The sequence below is a fragment of the Oreochromis aureus genome, linkage group 13, assembly GCF_013358895.1.
Source record: "Oreochromis aureus strain Israel breed Guangdong linkage group 13, ZZ_aureus, whole genome shotgun sequence".
NCBI classification, from domain to species: domain Eukaryota; kingdom Metazoa; phylum Chordata; class Actinopteri; order Cichliformes; family Cichlidae; genus Oreochromis; species Oreochromis aureus.
The window spans coordinates 8,749,100-8,762,373 of record NC_052954.1 but is presented as its reverse complement, the minus strand read 5'-3'; the positions used below and the strand labels follow the sequence as shown (position 1 = coordinate 8,762,373).

Here is a 13,274-nt window from a genome sequence, read left to right as displayed (position 1 = left end):
AATTTCATGAAGTGAATCTACAGACCTGCAGCAACACACTGCATCGTCTGTGTTCCACTGGCCCCATTTACCCCAGCAGACGCAGTGATCTCACAGATTCCATGAAGCATTAAGCATAATGCTGCGGTCTGATTATTACAGGAACTTCTCTCCAGTTTGCAAGTGGACACAAAAGCTGGCCTTAACTCAGGCAGAAGAGTGGAAGTGGAGAACGAGTGCGTGTGTGTGCGTGGAGGCGGTGTCATAAAGAAGTGATTGTCACACTATATCTAGCACTTTAACAACCATGGACAATTTTTTTCTTCTTTCATGACAGTATTTATATCACAGCAGCTTCATTTTTCTCTAACTCTGAATGTCTTAACGCTTCTGTTCTCTGATAATCTACAGCTCTGCTCTCACTGACAATCACTGCTTTATCTTTGATTGCACGAGAAGGGCCTTTCTGTTTTGATTTACGACTGTCTTGTAGGTGCAGCAGAGTTGCAACAGATTGCGAACAAAGCATACTGATGCGATCGAGTGGGGTAGAGCCAAATTACAGGGCAGAAAAGTCCCACTTCAAGCACCAGCAGCAGCAGCAGCAGCCGCCCCATAAATAGACAGTTTCCCTTGAGAACAGTGCAGGGGAACGTTAGTCTCTCTCACTCCCCTCAAGTTAAATGTGCTGTCCTATATAAGTTTGCCTCTGAGTTTCAAGGTTCTGTTGAGGCTCTTGGTGTGGTGCATGTCTTTGCACTGCAGTAATGGGAGGAAAGGCAAAAGAGAGGGCTTGTTCTCCTGTATTACGGTGTAAAGATGCATACTGAGACAATGTACTTGAGGGAGAGGAGGACAATTTTCAATTCTGGCACTTGAAGAAGTGCTCATAACAGCAACAAACAAAATCCTCAGAACATGGTATTCCTTCATCATGCATCATTTGAAACTCTGTTTAAAAAATAAATAAAATGCAAAAAGTTTCTTCAATTCAACAAGGAAACACTAAAGACTGCTGATAGTTTAAATTTGGAACCCTATTTTATTTTACCCATAAGGTGGGCATCCCCTATCACTCCCAATGGGAGCTCTTTGGAAGCACTCTTTAGGAAAGCTCTCTTGTACCAGTATATACAGTATTGAGAATTTGGTTTAATGTGAATCCCAAAAGTTGTTTTTTTTATCTTCCACACCTTACAGCAGAGAGATTACCTTAAACTTGTCAGATATGCAACATAACCCAGTGTGTCCAAAAAAGAAAAAGAAAAAAGTCAACAAGTACATTAAATTACGTCCAAAACCCCAAACCCTTCTCCACCCATACTCTTCCAGATGCATCTGCTGCTACCCTGGCAGGAAATGGGTTACTCTAAAAATACTGTTTTGCAGCTAAAACTTGAAACATTTTAAATTTAGGTATTAAAATTATTTCTGGAGTACATTTTGACTTTTACTCGCCCTTGTTTGTCTTAAATGCAATTAAATCATCTTAAATGTTAAGGCCCTAAGAACGTTTCTCTGGCTGACTTTAACCTCTAAGAGGATTAAAAATTTCAACCAGCAGCTTTCTAGGAAACACAAAAAGAGGCTGTTTCATATAATTCGGATGCTCCAAGCAATCGACATTAGCGTTTGTTTGTTTTAAAACGATACCAATGTTTAGTTATAACTTCTTCCTTTTAAAAACCCCGCTGCCTCTCACCTCATCCTCCAGCAGTGGAGGCAGATGCTCAAGATCGTAATCTCTGTCTTCGGCTTTCCTTAAGTACGCGTCCGCCGCATCACTCCCGGAAGTCTCCATTGCACCAACTTTGATTCCCTCAAGTAGTAAAGCGAATGTCGGAGCACACCGCAACGTTTCCAGTCGACACAGATGGCATGTCTGAGCTCTCGGGGTACGCTGGGCACCACTGGTGGGGGTTCAAATGCTCGCTGCAGTCCAGCAGTCAGTCGGTGGTCACTGCAGGACAATCCTCGTCCAGAAACGACGCCGAATAATCGATGCTTCCTAAGCGACCGTCCACAGCAGTGTGATGCTGCTGGAGGTGTTTAAGGCTATCAGTAACACCACAAAAATCAGGCTACACACACTGAAGGCGGTCATAAGCTGCGGATCTCTGAATCCTCCCTTTTCCCAGTGCTGGCAGAGCGGAGAGTACTGCTGCCTGCATGCTACAGTTGGCTTCACGCCTCCGTTCACAGTGCAGCTTGAGTGAGTCATATTCATCACTTAGTCCTTATTATCTCTTCTAATTCCAATGATCTGGCTTTGTACGGACTAGTGTGTACGTACACTTATTTATTCCACCATACTGGCTACGTACTCATTTCTTAATTGAATATGAACTATGCCCTCAACAAATTCTCTAAACTCCTGTCAGTCTGCAAAGCTGACATTTATTATTGTGTTTAGGAACTTAGGAAGGTTTAAATTACTTTTCTTTTCTTTTTTTTGAGTGTGAGCGTGATTGGATCAGTAATGTGTAATATTCTTCCCATTGTTCTGGTTTTTGTACCTATAGAAATATCTGAAATCATCTCTTAGTTTCATTCATAAGTAAGAAGGCGACATTCTCAGCAGCATTTCTTCTTTGCACATGTACTAATTGATGCTTTGATTGAGAAATGAGCAGGGCTTCTCATCTATCTTTGCCCCAAAGTCACTTTCACATTTAATATCCTGAAACCAAGTCAGGTTCACAAGTTTAATCTATGACAACTGATCAAAGCTCAATCCACCGATGAGAGCCTGTGTTATAGTTAAAATCTTCAAATGAAGCTTGTAGTTGGCTAGCTCAAACTATTTAATAGTCAAGAATAAAATGTTCTATTCTTCATATAATACTTGCCAAAATAGCCCTCGAAATCTCCTGTTCTCTTAGTGAACACCAAAGCAAAGAAATGCAGTATTTATTAAAGAACTGCCAGAATAGTCAAAAGCAGACACCTCAAAACACACACAAAAATACCAGTTCTGCAGTATTTGCATGACTGTATACCATTAGAGGTCATGTGTATTGCAAAATGACATTTATTTTATACCAGAGTAACTGTAATCCTACGTTTATTATCAAGTAGCAACCTCTGGGGCTGAAAAATAAAAACCAACGTGGAAGTGCCAAAAACTGCAGTTCCTGGAGTGGCAACTGGAGGCTGGCTCCAAACAGGACTCTCCATGGACTCTCTTGTTAAAATGCCCAAGTTTAGCAGCATTAAAAACTATGTTTACAGGCTGGCACAGAGAAAAGCATGCTCTCTATGGATAGTGTCTAAAGGCAGTTCATGTAGGAGAGAGCAGTGTGTCATGATTAATGAGATGAATTTAGAAATTCTGAACACTTTTTAATGAGCACTAAATCACTTTGACTTTTTACTTTCCACAATAATTAGTTAACACGACAAAACAGATCTTTCAGTTTTTTATGTATTTTGAATCCAGGTTTTGGAAATGTGTCTGTCTCTAAAGCACTTTGGGTCAACTTCTATTGTTTAAATGTTCTATAGGCTAAATATGAATGTGTGATATGACAGAATATTGCTCCTTTCTAGGAAAAAAAACATTATTAAACGCAATTCAGTGGGCTACATAGTGAACTTAGAGGACAAAAAAAACAAAGTATTGATCTTGAAACACTAGTATCAGATACCAATACCAGCATTGGTATTGGTACTATTGATATTTGGATCAAGCCACCCACCTCTGCTTGAGTCATATGAGTCTCTGACCTGGACTGTGTCATTGTGTTTGTGGTGTTGGTGTCTTCTGGGAAATCGTTTGACGGTTTAACAAATAACATGATTTGCTGTGACATTAACACCATCCAGAAACTTTTTTCTTCAGTTTTGCCAAGTGGAAACCAAGCATTATTTATTCTGTCGTGCAGCGCTAATTAGCAAATATGTATGTCTGGGCCTTGCACCCTAACAAGCTACAGATCCAGTCTGATAACTAAGCTCTCATCCAGATAGGGTCACTTCTGCCTCCTGAAAACCAACATGTCTGTGTTATAGTGATGAATTCTCTGCAGTCATCTACTTTAAAGCGAAAGTTTGCATTTTGGAAAAAGAAAGAAAGAAAAAAAGCAGCGATAGCATTTCATTTACAAGCCAATCAGAATTTTTTTCTGTTATTTATACAAAATTATTGTTGAAGCATTTTAAAGAACTAGAGTATATAATATCTAAATGTAATGTTGCACTTTTTTTTTTCGTTAATCATTTCCCTGTCAAAGCAAATTAGCAATGCAACCCTTCTCTCATTGTTATTTCAAATGCACCCCATTGCATATTTGTTTTAGCCCAGTACTTTCTGCACACACCCTGATCCATCTTAATTGTCCACTCCATTTAAATATCATCTTGTGCCGTGTCCCAGTCATGATGGAAAGCCTGTTTGGGTTGCCAGCTGAGCTCTGGGTGGTGGTGAATGAGATTGCTATTATGCCGGCGGTGCCCCGTGGCTGCTGAGCGGTGATAGAAGGGCCTCTTTGGCCAGGCAGAGGGGAACCACTAGAACTGTTGACTGCTCAGTACTGTGGCATGTTGAGATAATAGAGGGAAGTACTTTTACTTTAGCAGCCAGGCAATTAATGTGATCATACATATTCTGGCATATCCCCTCAATGACTTATTACTTGAAAACAAAGCAGTCTATTTGATCCTTGTTGGCACTGTGCTGTAGCCAAGTGAGAGATACATTCAGAAGGTATTTCATCTTCAAAAGGATTAGCTTGTAATGTGGAAACACGGCAGAGCTCCTTGCTGCCGGGAACAACTGAATCATTTACAGCGAGGCAGCGCTTGGCAGAGATGAGCCCGATGTTGTAATCTGAAGTCATCTTAAAGTATTATGACTGCTCAGTTTTGTCTATTTTCATATTTCAGGCTCAGATGTACTTCTTTTCCTCCTTCCTTATTTGGGTATAGCTGTCAGAATTGGCGAGAAAGAGGAAATACTTTTGGCCTGTTTGCACTTTTAAGTCGGAACCAAACTGATAAAAGATGGGATGGGATGTAGCGTTACCTAACGTGCTGGGAAGCCTGCAAATACTACCAACCTAGCAGATAGGAAAACTAAATTACTTTACATAAAAAGTGGGAAGGTGAGCAGGAGATTCCAAGTAATAATAAACAAGGACAGTGACAGAATGTCAACTTATAGAAAAGGGCTAAGAAATAATGACTGTTAGCTAAATGCTAAAGTGTTCAAGCTAACATTTTCACAAAAAGTAAGAAATTACACCAGGTAGGAAGTCATTCTCCGCACTAATCATGACACACGGTTGCTTATATGCAAGCTACAAGCTAGAGCTACTTTTCAGCTCAAACCTGCCCACATCCTCAAATGCATGCGCTCATGGCTTGTGCCACCAAAAACAAATGATTTATTCTAATATTCTTTAAGTGTTTTAATAGATATGCAAAATTTTGCTAATTTACTGAAATCAGTAAACATACTAGACGTGTAAAATGATAGTTCCCATTTGAAATCCTTATACATGAACACATTTGTTGTTGAAAAGAATAGAAAAAGAAAGCTGTGACCCATATTTGGTATCCTGTTTGTATCCAAGGCTGATAGTTGACCTATGAAGTCTGGGAAGCATTGTTTCAGAGCAAATCCATGATGGACATAGAATGTCAAGCATGTGGAAACTTGCCAACCTCTTCTGGAAATGGTGAATATTTACAGATGTGTCACAGAGATGTCAAAAGTTGCTATAGTCTTCAGTTCTGGTATGAAGCTTTAAAGTGTGGCTCAGGGCTGTGTCTCAGCGGGGAAGCTCCTCTGAGAATATCTGACTTGGGAAAATGGCAAGAAAGCTTTTGGAGGTGCTGAGGTATGCAGGAAGTGTAGTAAAGTGTTGTGTTTAAATGAGCAAGAGCAGTATGTTGAACTATATGTAATATTGATTTTCAGCCACATGCAAATGTTGAATCTCTATATTCTTTTATTTAAGTCATATCATATATCAATGATAGTAAAATTATAGAAGTCAAGAGCTCTGCTGGCTCACCTGAAATCCAAACAGTAGCTTTGACTCGAAATAATAGGGTTATTTTCTGATGCAGTAATAATTCTGTTTCATTATTCTTCCTCATGGGTCATCAGCTGAGGATTGTGACTGTTTTCTTGAGGCATGCAGCTTTAGTCTCAGCATTTTAGCATGGTTTAATTATGTAGCCTACCATGCATATTAATGATCTCATTTACCAGAACCTTATCTTAAAATGAGTCAGATGGAAATGTTGCAAAGTAGGCCAAAGACAGTATTTTCTTGAAGTTAAAGTTATATTAATCACCTAATAAAATCTGTTAACTGAAAAGCAGAGAATCATTGAGAAAGTAAAAACTGCAGGTTTTGTTCTGAAAGGGAAAAAAGCACCAATTGTTAGCTAAGTGGTTAAGATAGCTGTCCCTAACGTGTACCATGCACAAGTCATAAACATGTATGGTATCCATGGCAGGACATGGTGATGGATGTGTATCTAAACACTATTAGTTTACAAATGAATGCTACAAAGGTTGAATTTTTCCAAGCACACATAGCACTACATATTTAGTGCTGTGTGTCCTTGTATGTGTAACTGGGTCTGCATACCAGCATAAAAACATCATCCAAGAACTGAATAACAGTAAAACCAACATCATAACTTTGAGCCTGGAAAGCTCACCTTCATCCATCCTCTTCTTCCAATTTAATTCAGGGTCACAGTTAGATTTTGGTCTATTCAAGCTAGCAAAGGTGTGTGGTGCACGCTGAACAGGTTGCCAGTCTATCTGAAGGCTAACACAGACACATAGCCAACCATTCACACCAACGGCCAATTTAGAATCCCCTAACATGCATGTCATTGGGCTGTGAGAGGAAGCAGGAGCACCTAAACAGACACAGGAGAACATTCAAATGGATTCAAACTCTTGCTACAAGGCGATAGCACTGACCCTGTGGTATGGTGGAAAAGTCCTATCACCATGATCCAGGGAGTAATTGATCCTCAAGGTGCTGTGGAGAAGCCAACACCACTTGGTTTATCACTTCTGGCTGACTTCCAGTGCTAACCTGAGAGTTTATAGTTGCACTATAAACTCTCAGGTTGGGTTTCAGCTTTGGTAAAGTATGTCAAAAACACCATGAGACCAACATTATGGTAGATGGTGTGTCCAAATGTGTGTCCACATGCATAACCTAGATGTATTCTTATACTTCCTGACCTTGATCTTGAAACGATTGTTGAATGACGAGTGTGCTTATTACACAATGACCCCATCCAGTCAGTTTGTGAGAACCTACGGTTAATGCAGTTCTGTCTTTTGTTCCATGCTTATAAACTTTACAGTTGTCTTTATGTTGCTTTAGTAAGGTTGAATCTGTTTTGGGCTTGTGGTAGCCTAGTTTAAGCTTCTGTACCAGGGCCTGTCACAGAGTCATTACACCTGTGGCCAGAAACACTTGTTGGATAATGCTGCGCAACAAGGTTCAGTCAGTGAATATTTATTGAGCATATTCAATTATAAATGTCTCAGCTGAATAAGCACACCTCGTCTGCATACCTGAGTTACAAAAAAAATCAGATCACATTTTAGGATGAGTTGATGCAGTAAACAAGGTCATTGCAAAGACATCATTTCTTACCATTGTATCTGTTACGTAAAACTTTGTTATACTAATATGTGACTGTCCATATCCAAGTCTTAGCATTATATCATAATTTATGTAAAACTATGTAGATGTAGATCAGTAGAAATAAAAGCATAAACATAAACAAGTGTGCAAAAATATAAAGGTCAGTAGAAGAATGTGGATGTGAGGGAGACCGGTAGAAAGATGGACACGCAAGGAGAAGTTGTAGTGATCTGTTTATCCAAACCAACAAACAGAGCAGATGAGAGGTGAAGGAGAGCATTCAGGCAGGGTAGAGACGAGTGTTGGGGTGATTAGTGATAGAAGGATAGCAGCAAGAGTGAAAAGGAAGATGGTAGTGAGACCTGTTGTGATGTGTTGTTTGGAGATGATGGCACTGACAAAAAGACAACAGTTTGATTTGATGTGTGTGAGTGACCAGAATGGACAAGATCAGAAACAAATTTACAAGAGAGACAACTTTATGTTGAGCAGTTTGGAGACAAACTTAAAGAAGCAAGGCTGAGATGGTTTGTGTCCTGGTGGCTTGTGTGGCAGGCACAAGTTGGACACAAAATGCAAGACCTGGAAACAAGTTACAAACTAAAAGGTTGTTTATTTTGTAAGAGCTCAGCAATAAACTAGGCAGGCCAGGAAAATATCATTTACAGCTAGGAATCTTTCAGGAGAAAACATGAGCAAGGAGGTAGAATGTGACAAAGAGCCAAGAGAGACTAAAATGACAATATATACAAACATAAGATAACAAGGAACAGGCAAAAGGTGGCAGAACTGCTGAGACTAATGACGAGACAGAGAACTAGAACTAACCGAAGCACTGGTGACAAGAGACTGTCAAAATCATAAAGAAAAAATAACTAACACAGACAAAGACATACAAGCTTGACACAGAACATGGACAAACATGGAGACAAGATTGAAAGGACAGAATTGGAATACAAAAGGGAGGAAAAAACCCAACTCATCATCTAAAGCCATCAGGGACCCAAAGGCACAGACAACAGGAGCACAGCCATAACAGCATAAACAGAAGGAGTTTTAACAAATCCTGTATCAAAAACAAAGAAGGAACCTAAAGATCATGAGATCAAGAGCATAGAACTAAAGGCATGGAGCTAAGTTAAAAGCAACTTGTATTAGTTAAGGGAATGAAGACCTATAAACATTAAGAAATAACAAATTCAAGGGGCAAATTTATTAGCAAAATGTTAGCCATTTTAGGTTGATTTGAAGAAAATCCAAAGTGAGGAAAAAAAGGTACAGAAAGAAACTGAAAACTAACCAGACCTAATCCTGGAGCTGTGAGACATGAAGGAAAACTGAGCTGACACTATGACAAAGGAAAAAGGGAGACTGAGACAATATATACACAGGACGTTGTTATGTGTTGTGGTTATGTGTTATGGGAAGTGGAGACAGCTGGGCAGGATTTGACACCGGTGAATGAAAGCAAAACTAAAGGCAACGCACACAGAACAACAAACACACAAAACAAAGCAGGAAGAGTGATAACTGAACAGGGAAGACACAGACACATGGATAAACTTAATACAGGTGACCTGACACAGCAGGGAGGGCTACAAAGGGAGGAATTAAACTCTTAAGTTACTGGGAACTAAGAACAAAAGCTAATACACTAGAAATACACAAAGCAGTGTCTCAAAAAACTTGACTGACTAGACTGGGCAAACTGACCTACAAAACCCCTAAGCAGCCCAAAAAGTCAAAACCTGGTTCTAGGATCCAGTTTCCATGAAAGGTTTGGACACGTGCAGTGGAACGATACTGGATATACTGGACAAAGAATGCTGAAGATGTAGCTCCCAGGCAGGAGGAAAAGGAAGGAGGATGAAGACAGAGAAGATTGATGGATGTAGTGAAGGAGGACAGGCAGAGCATTGGTGTGGCAGAGGAGGACAAGGAGACGAGGTCAAATGGAGGCAGATGGTCCACTGTGGTGACCCCGACTGTGCAAAAAAGAGAGACAGAACTTTATATACAGTGAATGAGTATATACAAAGAAGACATTATGTGCAGCACGTGGGTGAGTTATATACATCATATAAATAAAGATAAAATAAAATACCTGGAAATTTACAGCTTGTGTACATTGTGTGGGTAGGGTGTTAAAGTGTCTGGTGCTGTAGTGAAGCCAGAAGGATCAGGATGATATGAGAATGTGGAAAGTCCTGAGGATCCCTGGAGAGACCCTGAACTTCCTCAGTTGTCGTAGGTGGTACAGGTACTGCCTAGCCTTTTTGGACTGGACCTGAATGTGAGCAGACCATGTCAGGTCTGAGGAGATGTGGACACCGAGATACTTGAAGGACTGCACCCTCTCCACTGGAGCTCCATTAGTGGAGATATCATCTGAATTTCAGGAGCGGGACCACTCCTCCTTCACGCCCCCTCCAGCCTCAGGCTATAAAAGCCCCCCTTCACCAATACCTGCTCTTCACATTTTCATGCCCCACACTTCCCCCCCATTTTCCCTCTCTTCTCCTCTTCTCCTCTCTTCCTTTCCTTCATTCACTTCTCGTTAGTACATTGGGATCTGCCCGGCCCGGGTGCCGTCTCCAGTCCCCTTCGAGGCCTTCCCCAGTTCATACTCCCTCATCCCTCATCGCCCATCGTTACCAAGGACGTGGTCCCAGCTAGTGAAATGATAATGGGCTTGTAGTCTCTGTGCTGACTCCTTCTGAAGTCCCTACCAGCTCAGCTCCTTGGTCTTGCCGACGTTCAGCTGGAGGTGGTTATGCTGGCACCACGATGCCAGATTCTTCACTTCATCCATGTAGGCTGCCTTATCGTTGTTGGAGATGGCGCCCAACACCACTGTGTGGTCAGCAAACTTCACAATGGTATTGGAGGCATTGGTGCCCACACAGTCTGAAGTGCAGAGGGAGTAGAGCAGTGGTGAGAGGACACACCCCTGTGGCGCTCCCGTGCTGATGGTGATGCTGTCGGAGACGCACCTACCCACCCTCACCACCTGAGTTCTGCCAGAGAGGAAGTCCAACATCCATGCACACGGACGGCTGTTGAGTCCTAGATCCCTCAGCTTTGTGAACACTCTGCCGGGCACTATTGTTCACAGAAGTGTGCAAAAATGTTTTTACTTTGATGGATAAAGGATAATTTAAAAATATCATTAAAATCACAAAATCCATTTCCTCCCAGTATAGATCTAAAACAGAAGGAACAATAGTCGCAGCTTGTTGTAAATAACAGCTTCCTGGTAGTATTTGTTGTTTGCAGTGTCTTTAAGTTGAAGTTTTACCACCAAGTCTCTTTAGCACTCCCAAAGGCCCGCCCTGCTCTCACCTTCACGCTCACCCCCCCTGAACAAGCAAACACTGACATCTGTTTTTCCACTACCTTGTTATAAAAAATGAAAAAGGAACATGTTTGGTCCCTTTGGCCAGTGTTTTGGGAACTACACAAACACTTTGAACACACACAAAGCCCACAGTAAAACACTTGCTACTAGGCAACTGTGTACTCCTTGTACCTCTTTCAATTTTATTTAGCATGACAAGTGTTGCGTGGGTAGACCTGGAGTAATATCAGGAGGATTCAAAATCACAAGAAAATAAATGGAAACTGTGTTTACTGCACGAGCACGAGAGTTACTCACCTGGACAGGATGCAGACGTGTGGAGGAGAGTCTTTCTGCCTCACCTGGGAAACAGATGGTGGAGCTGAGTGCAGTGCAATTAGCCAGATGGAATAAACATTTTATCTCAAATAAAATAAGATTGCAATTGCTCAGTTCAAATTCTAACTGTTAAATATGTGTATGCGTGCTTTGCACAATTCTTAAAAACATGCAAAACTAGTTTATTAGTATTTATTTTTCCTCACACAATTTTAATGTCGGGGTGCTGACATCTTGAAAGAAAAATTTCATTTTACCCATTGATTCCAAACACAAGTTAAGTCAGCAACAACAGTGATAAACCACACTCGGATTTGACTGTTCAATTCTTCCTCTAAACCAGGAATGTCAAACTCACTTTACAACAAGGGCCACACACAGCCCACTTTGACCTAATGTGGGCAGGACCAGTGAAACTCACCTACACATTTAATCCCTGAGATAGTTTAATATAAGAATAAGAAGTGTAGTTTCAACAATGAGTCTTGGTTTTTCTACATAATAAAGAAATGCTGTTGTAGTAAATCAAATAAATCTGTCAGCATAACTCTTTCAGGATACATTGTAAGCACTAAAATTACAGAAATACATTACTTACTTAATATGATGTAGTCTGAATGGTCAATTGGAATTTCTGTATCAGCAAGCTGTATACCCTCCTTCATATTTTCCAAAGCTATCCATTAGGCTGTCTTGGATGGCCAATTCTGGCCCACAGGCCTCATGTTTGGCACCACTGATCTAAACTATCTGTTCCACCATTTGGCTTGGATGTGTAGTCTTTTTGTCTTCTGGTCACAGCTAACTCATAGCTAACCCACCTACATTCAGTGTGAGTTCACAATATATAGAGAGCTGCTCATAACTAATTTGGCACACCTTTAGTAAAGCCAGTTGGACAAATGTAAAAATGTTTTAAAAAGCCCATATTTGACTGTTTCCTCCATTTCAACTTATCATTCCACTCAGTTAATTATGTAACACATCTATCATCTACTTTCCCTTTATTTTTCTGTTTAAAAACACAATTGTGCATTTAATGATGCATTTATGTGTTCTGTTCTCTTGGTGATCTTTTTGGCATATCTGGCTGTTTACATGCTATTACACTTATAATTAGAGTATTTTCATCATCAAGAAAAATCTTACATAATAAATTCAATTGAATTTAATTTATATAGCTCCAAATTCCAACAGCAGTCACCTCAAGGCATTTTATAATGCAAGTTAAAAACCCTGTAATAGACAACATATAGCTCAGATAACAACAATCAGAAGACCCCTTATGAGAAGCACTTGGTGACAGTGGAAAGGAAAAAAGCCCCTTTTAGCAGAACCAAGCTCAGGGAGGGGCAGCCATCTGTAACGACCGGTTGAGGGTGAGTGGAGGGAGACAGGACAAAAGACATGCTGTAGAAAAGAGCCAGAGATCAATAATAACTAAAAATCAAATGAGGATTGCTGTATAAACACACAAACAGTGAAAAAAGGTGGGTGAAGAAGAAACATTCAGCCGCCCACAGCAGCTTAGACCTTATTGCAGCATAACGAAGGAAGGGTTTGCGGTCATATATGCTTTTTCAAAAAGGAAAGTTTTCATCCTAATCTTTAAAGTAGAGAGCTCTAATAGGTATTTTGCAAAGTTATCTGTATGTCAATAGCACTATATGCATGACGATTTGTATTGTGCACAAATGTATCACTTTACCCGTGTGTGTGTGTGGTTGAGGAAGCGCTTAGGCATTAAAGACAGGGAGAGGGAAAAAATGCATATTCATCAGGCCTTGCAGACAAAAACAGTGTTGGGGCACAATCTCTGCAACGAGTGCAGGTTAAATAAGTGCAGCTAACTCAATATGTTACAGCGGGACAAACATTTATGAACTTCGCCCATAGACTTGCCTCATGGTTACGCATCACAGGAAGAGAGAAGGGAAGCAGTTATTCCTGCATACATTTGCATTTGGTTGGGGGCTGGTGTTCAAGCCCAC

At 40.5% G+C, this 13,274-nt stretch overlaps 1 protein-coding gene across 2 annotated transcripts in view; it reads right to left on the bottom strand.

Moving 5' to 3' along the window:
• Positions 1 to 2,108, bottom strand: part of LOC116309657 (kinase non-catalytic C-lobe domain-containing protein 1) — a 43,196-nt gene extending 41,088 nt beyond the window's left edge. For both annotated transcript variants that reach the window (XM_039622154.1, XM_039622155.1), the window contains exon 1: positions 1,682 to 2,108. In XM_039622154.1, coding sequence (XP_039478088.1) covers positions 1,682 to 1,780 — 99 coding nt within the window. In that variant the 5' untranslated portion in view covers positions 1,781 to 2,108. The remainder of the gene's footprint in view (positions 1 to 1,681) is intronic.
• Between the last annotated feature and the right edge of the window lie 11,166 nt (positions 2,109 to 13,274).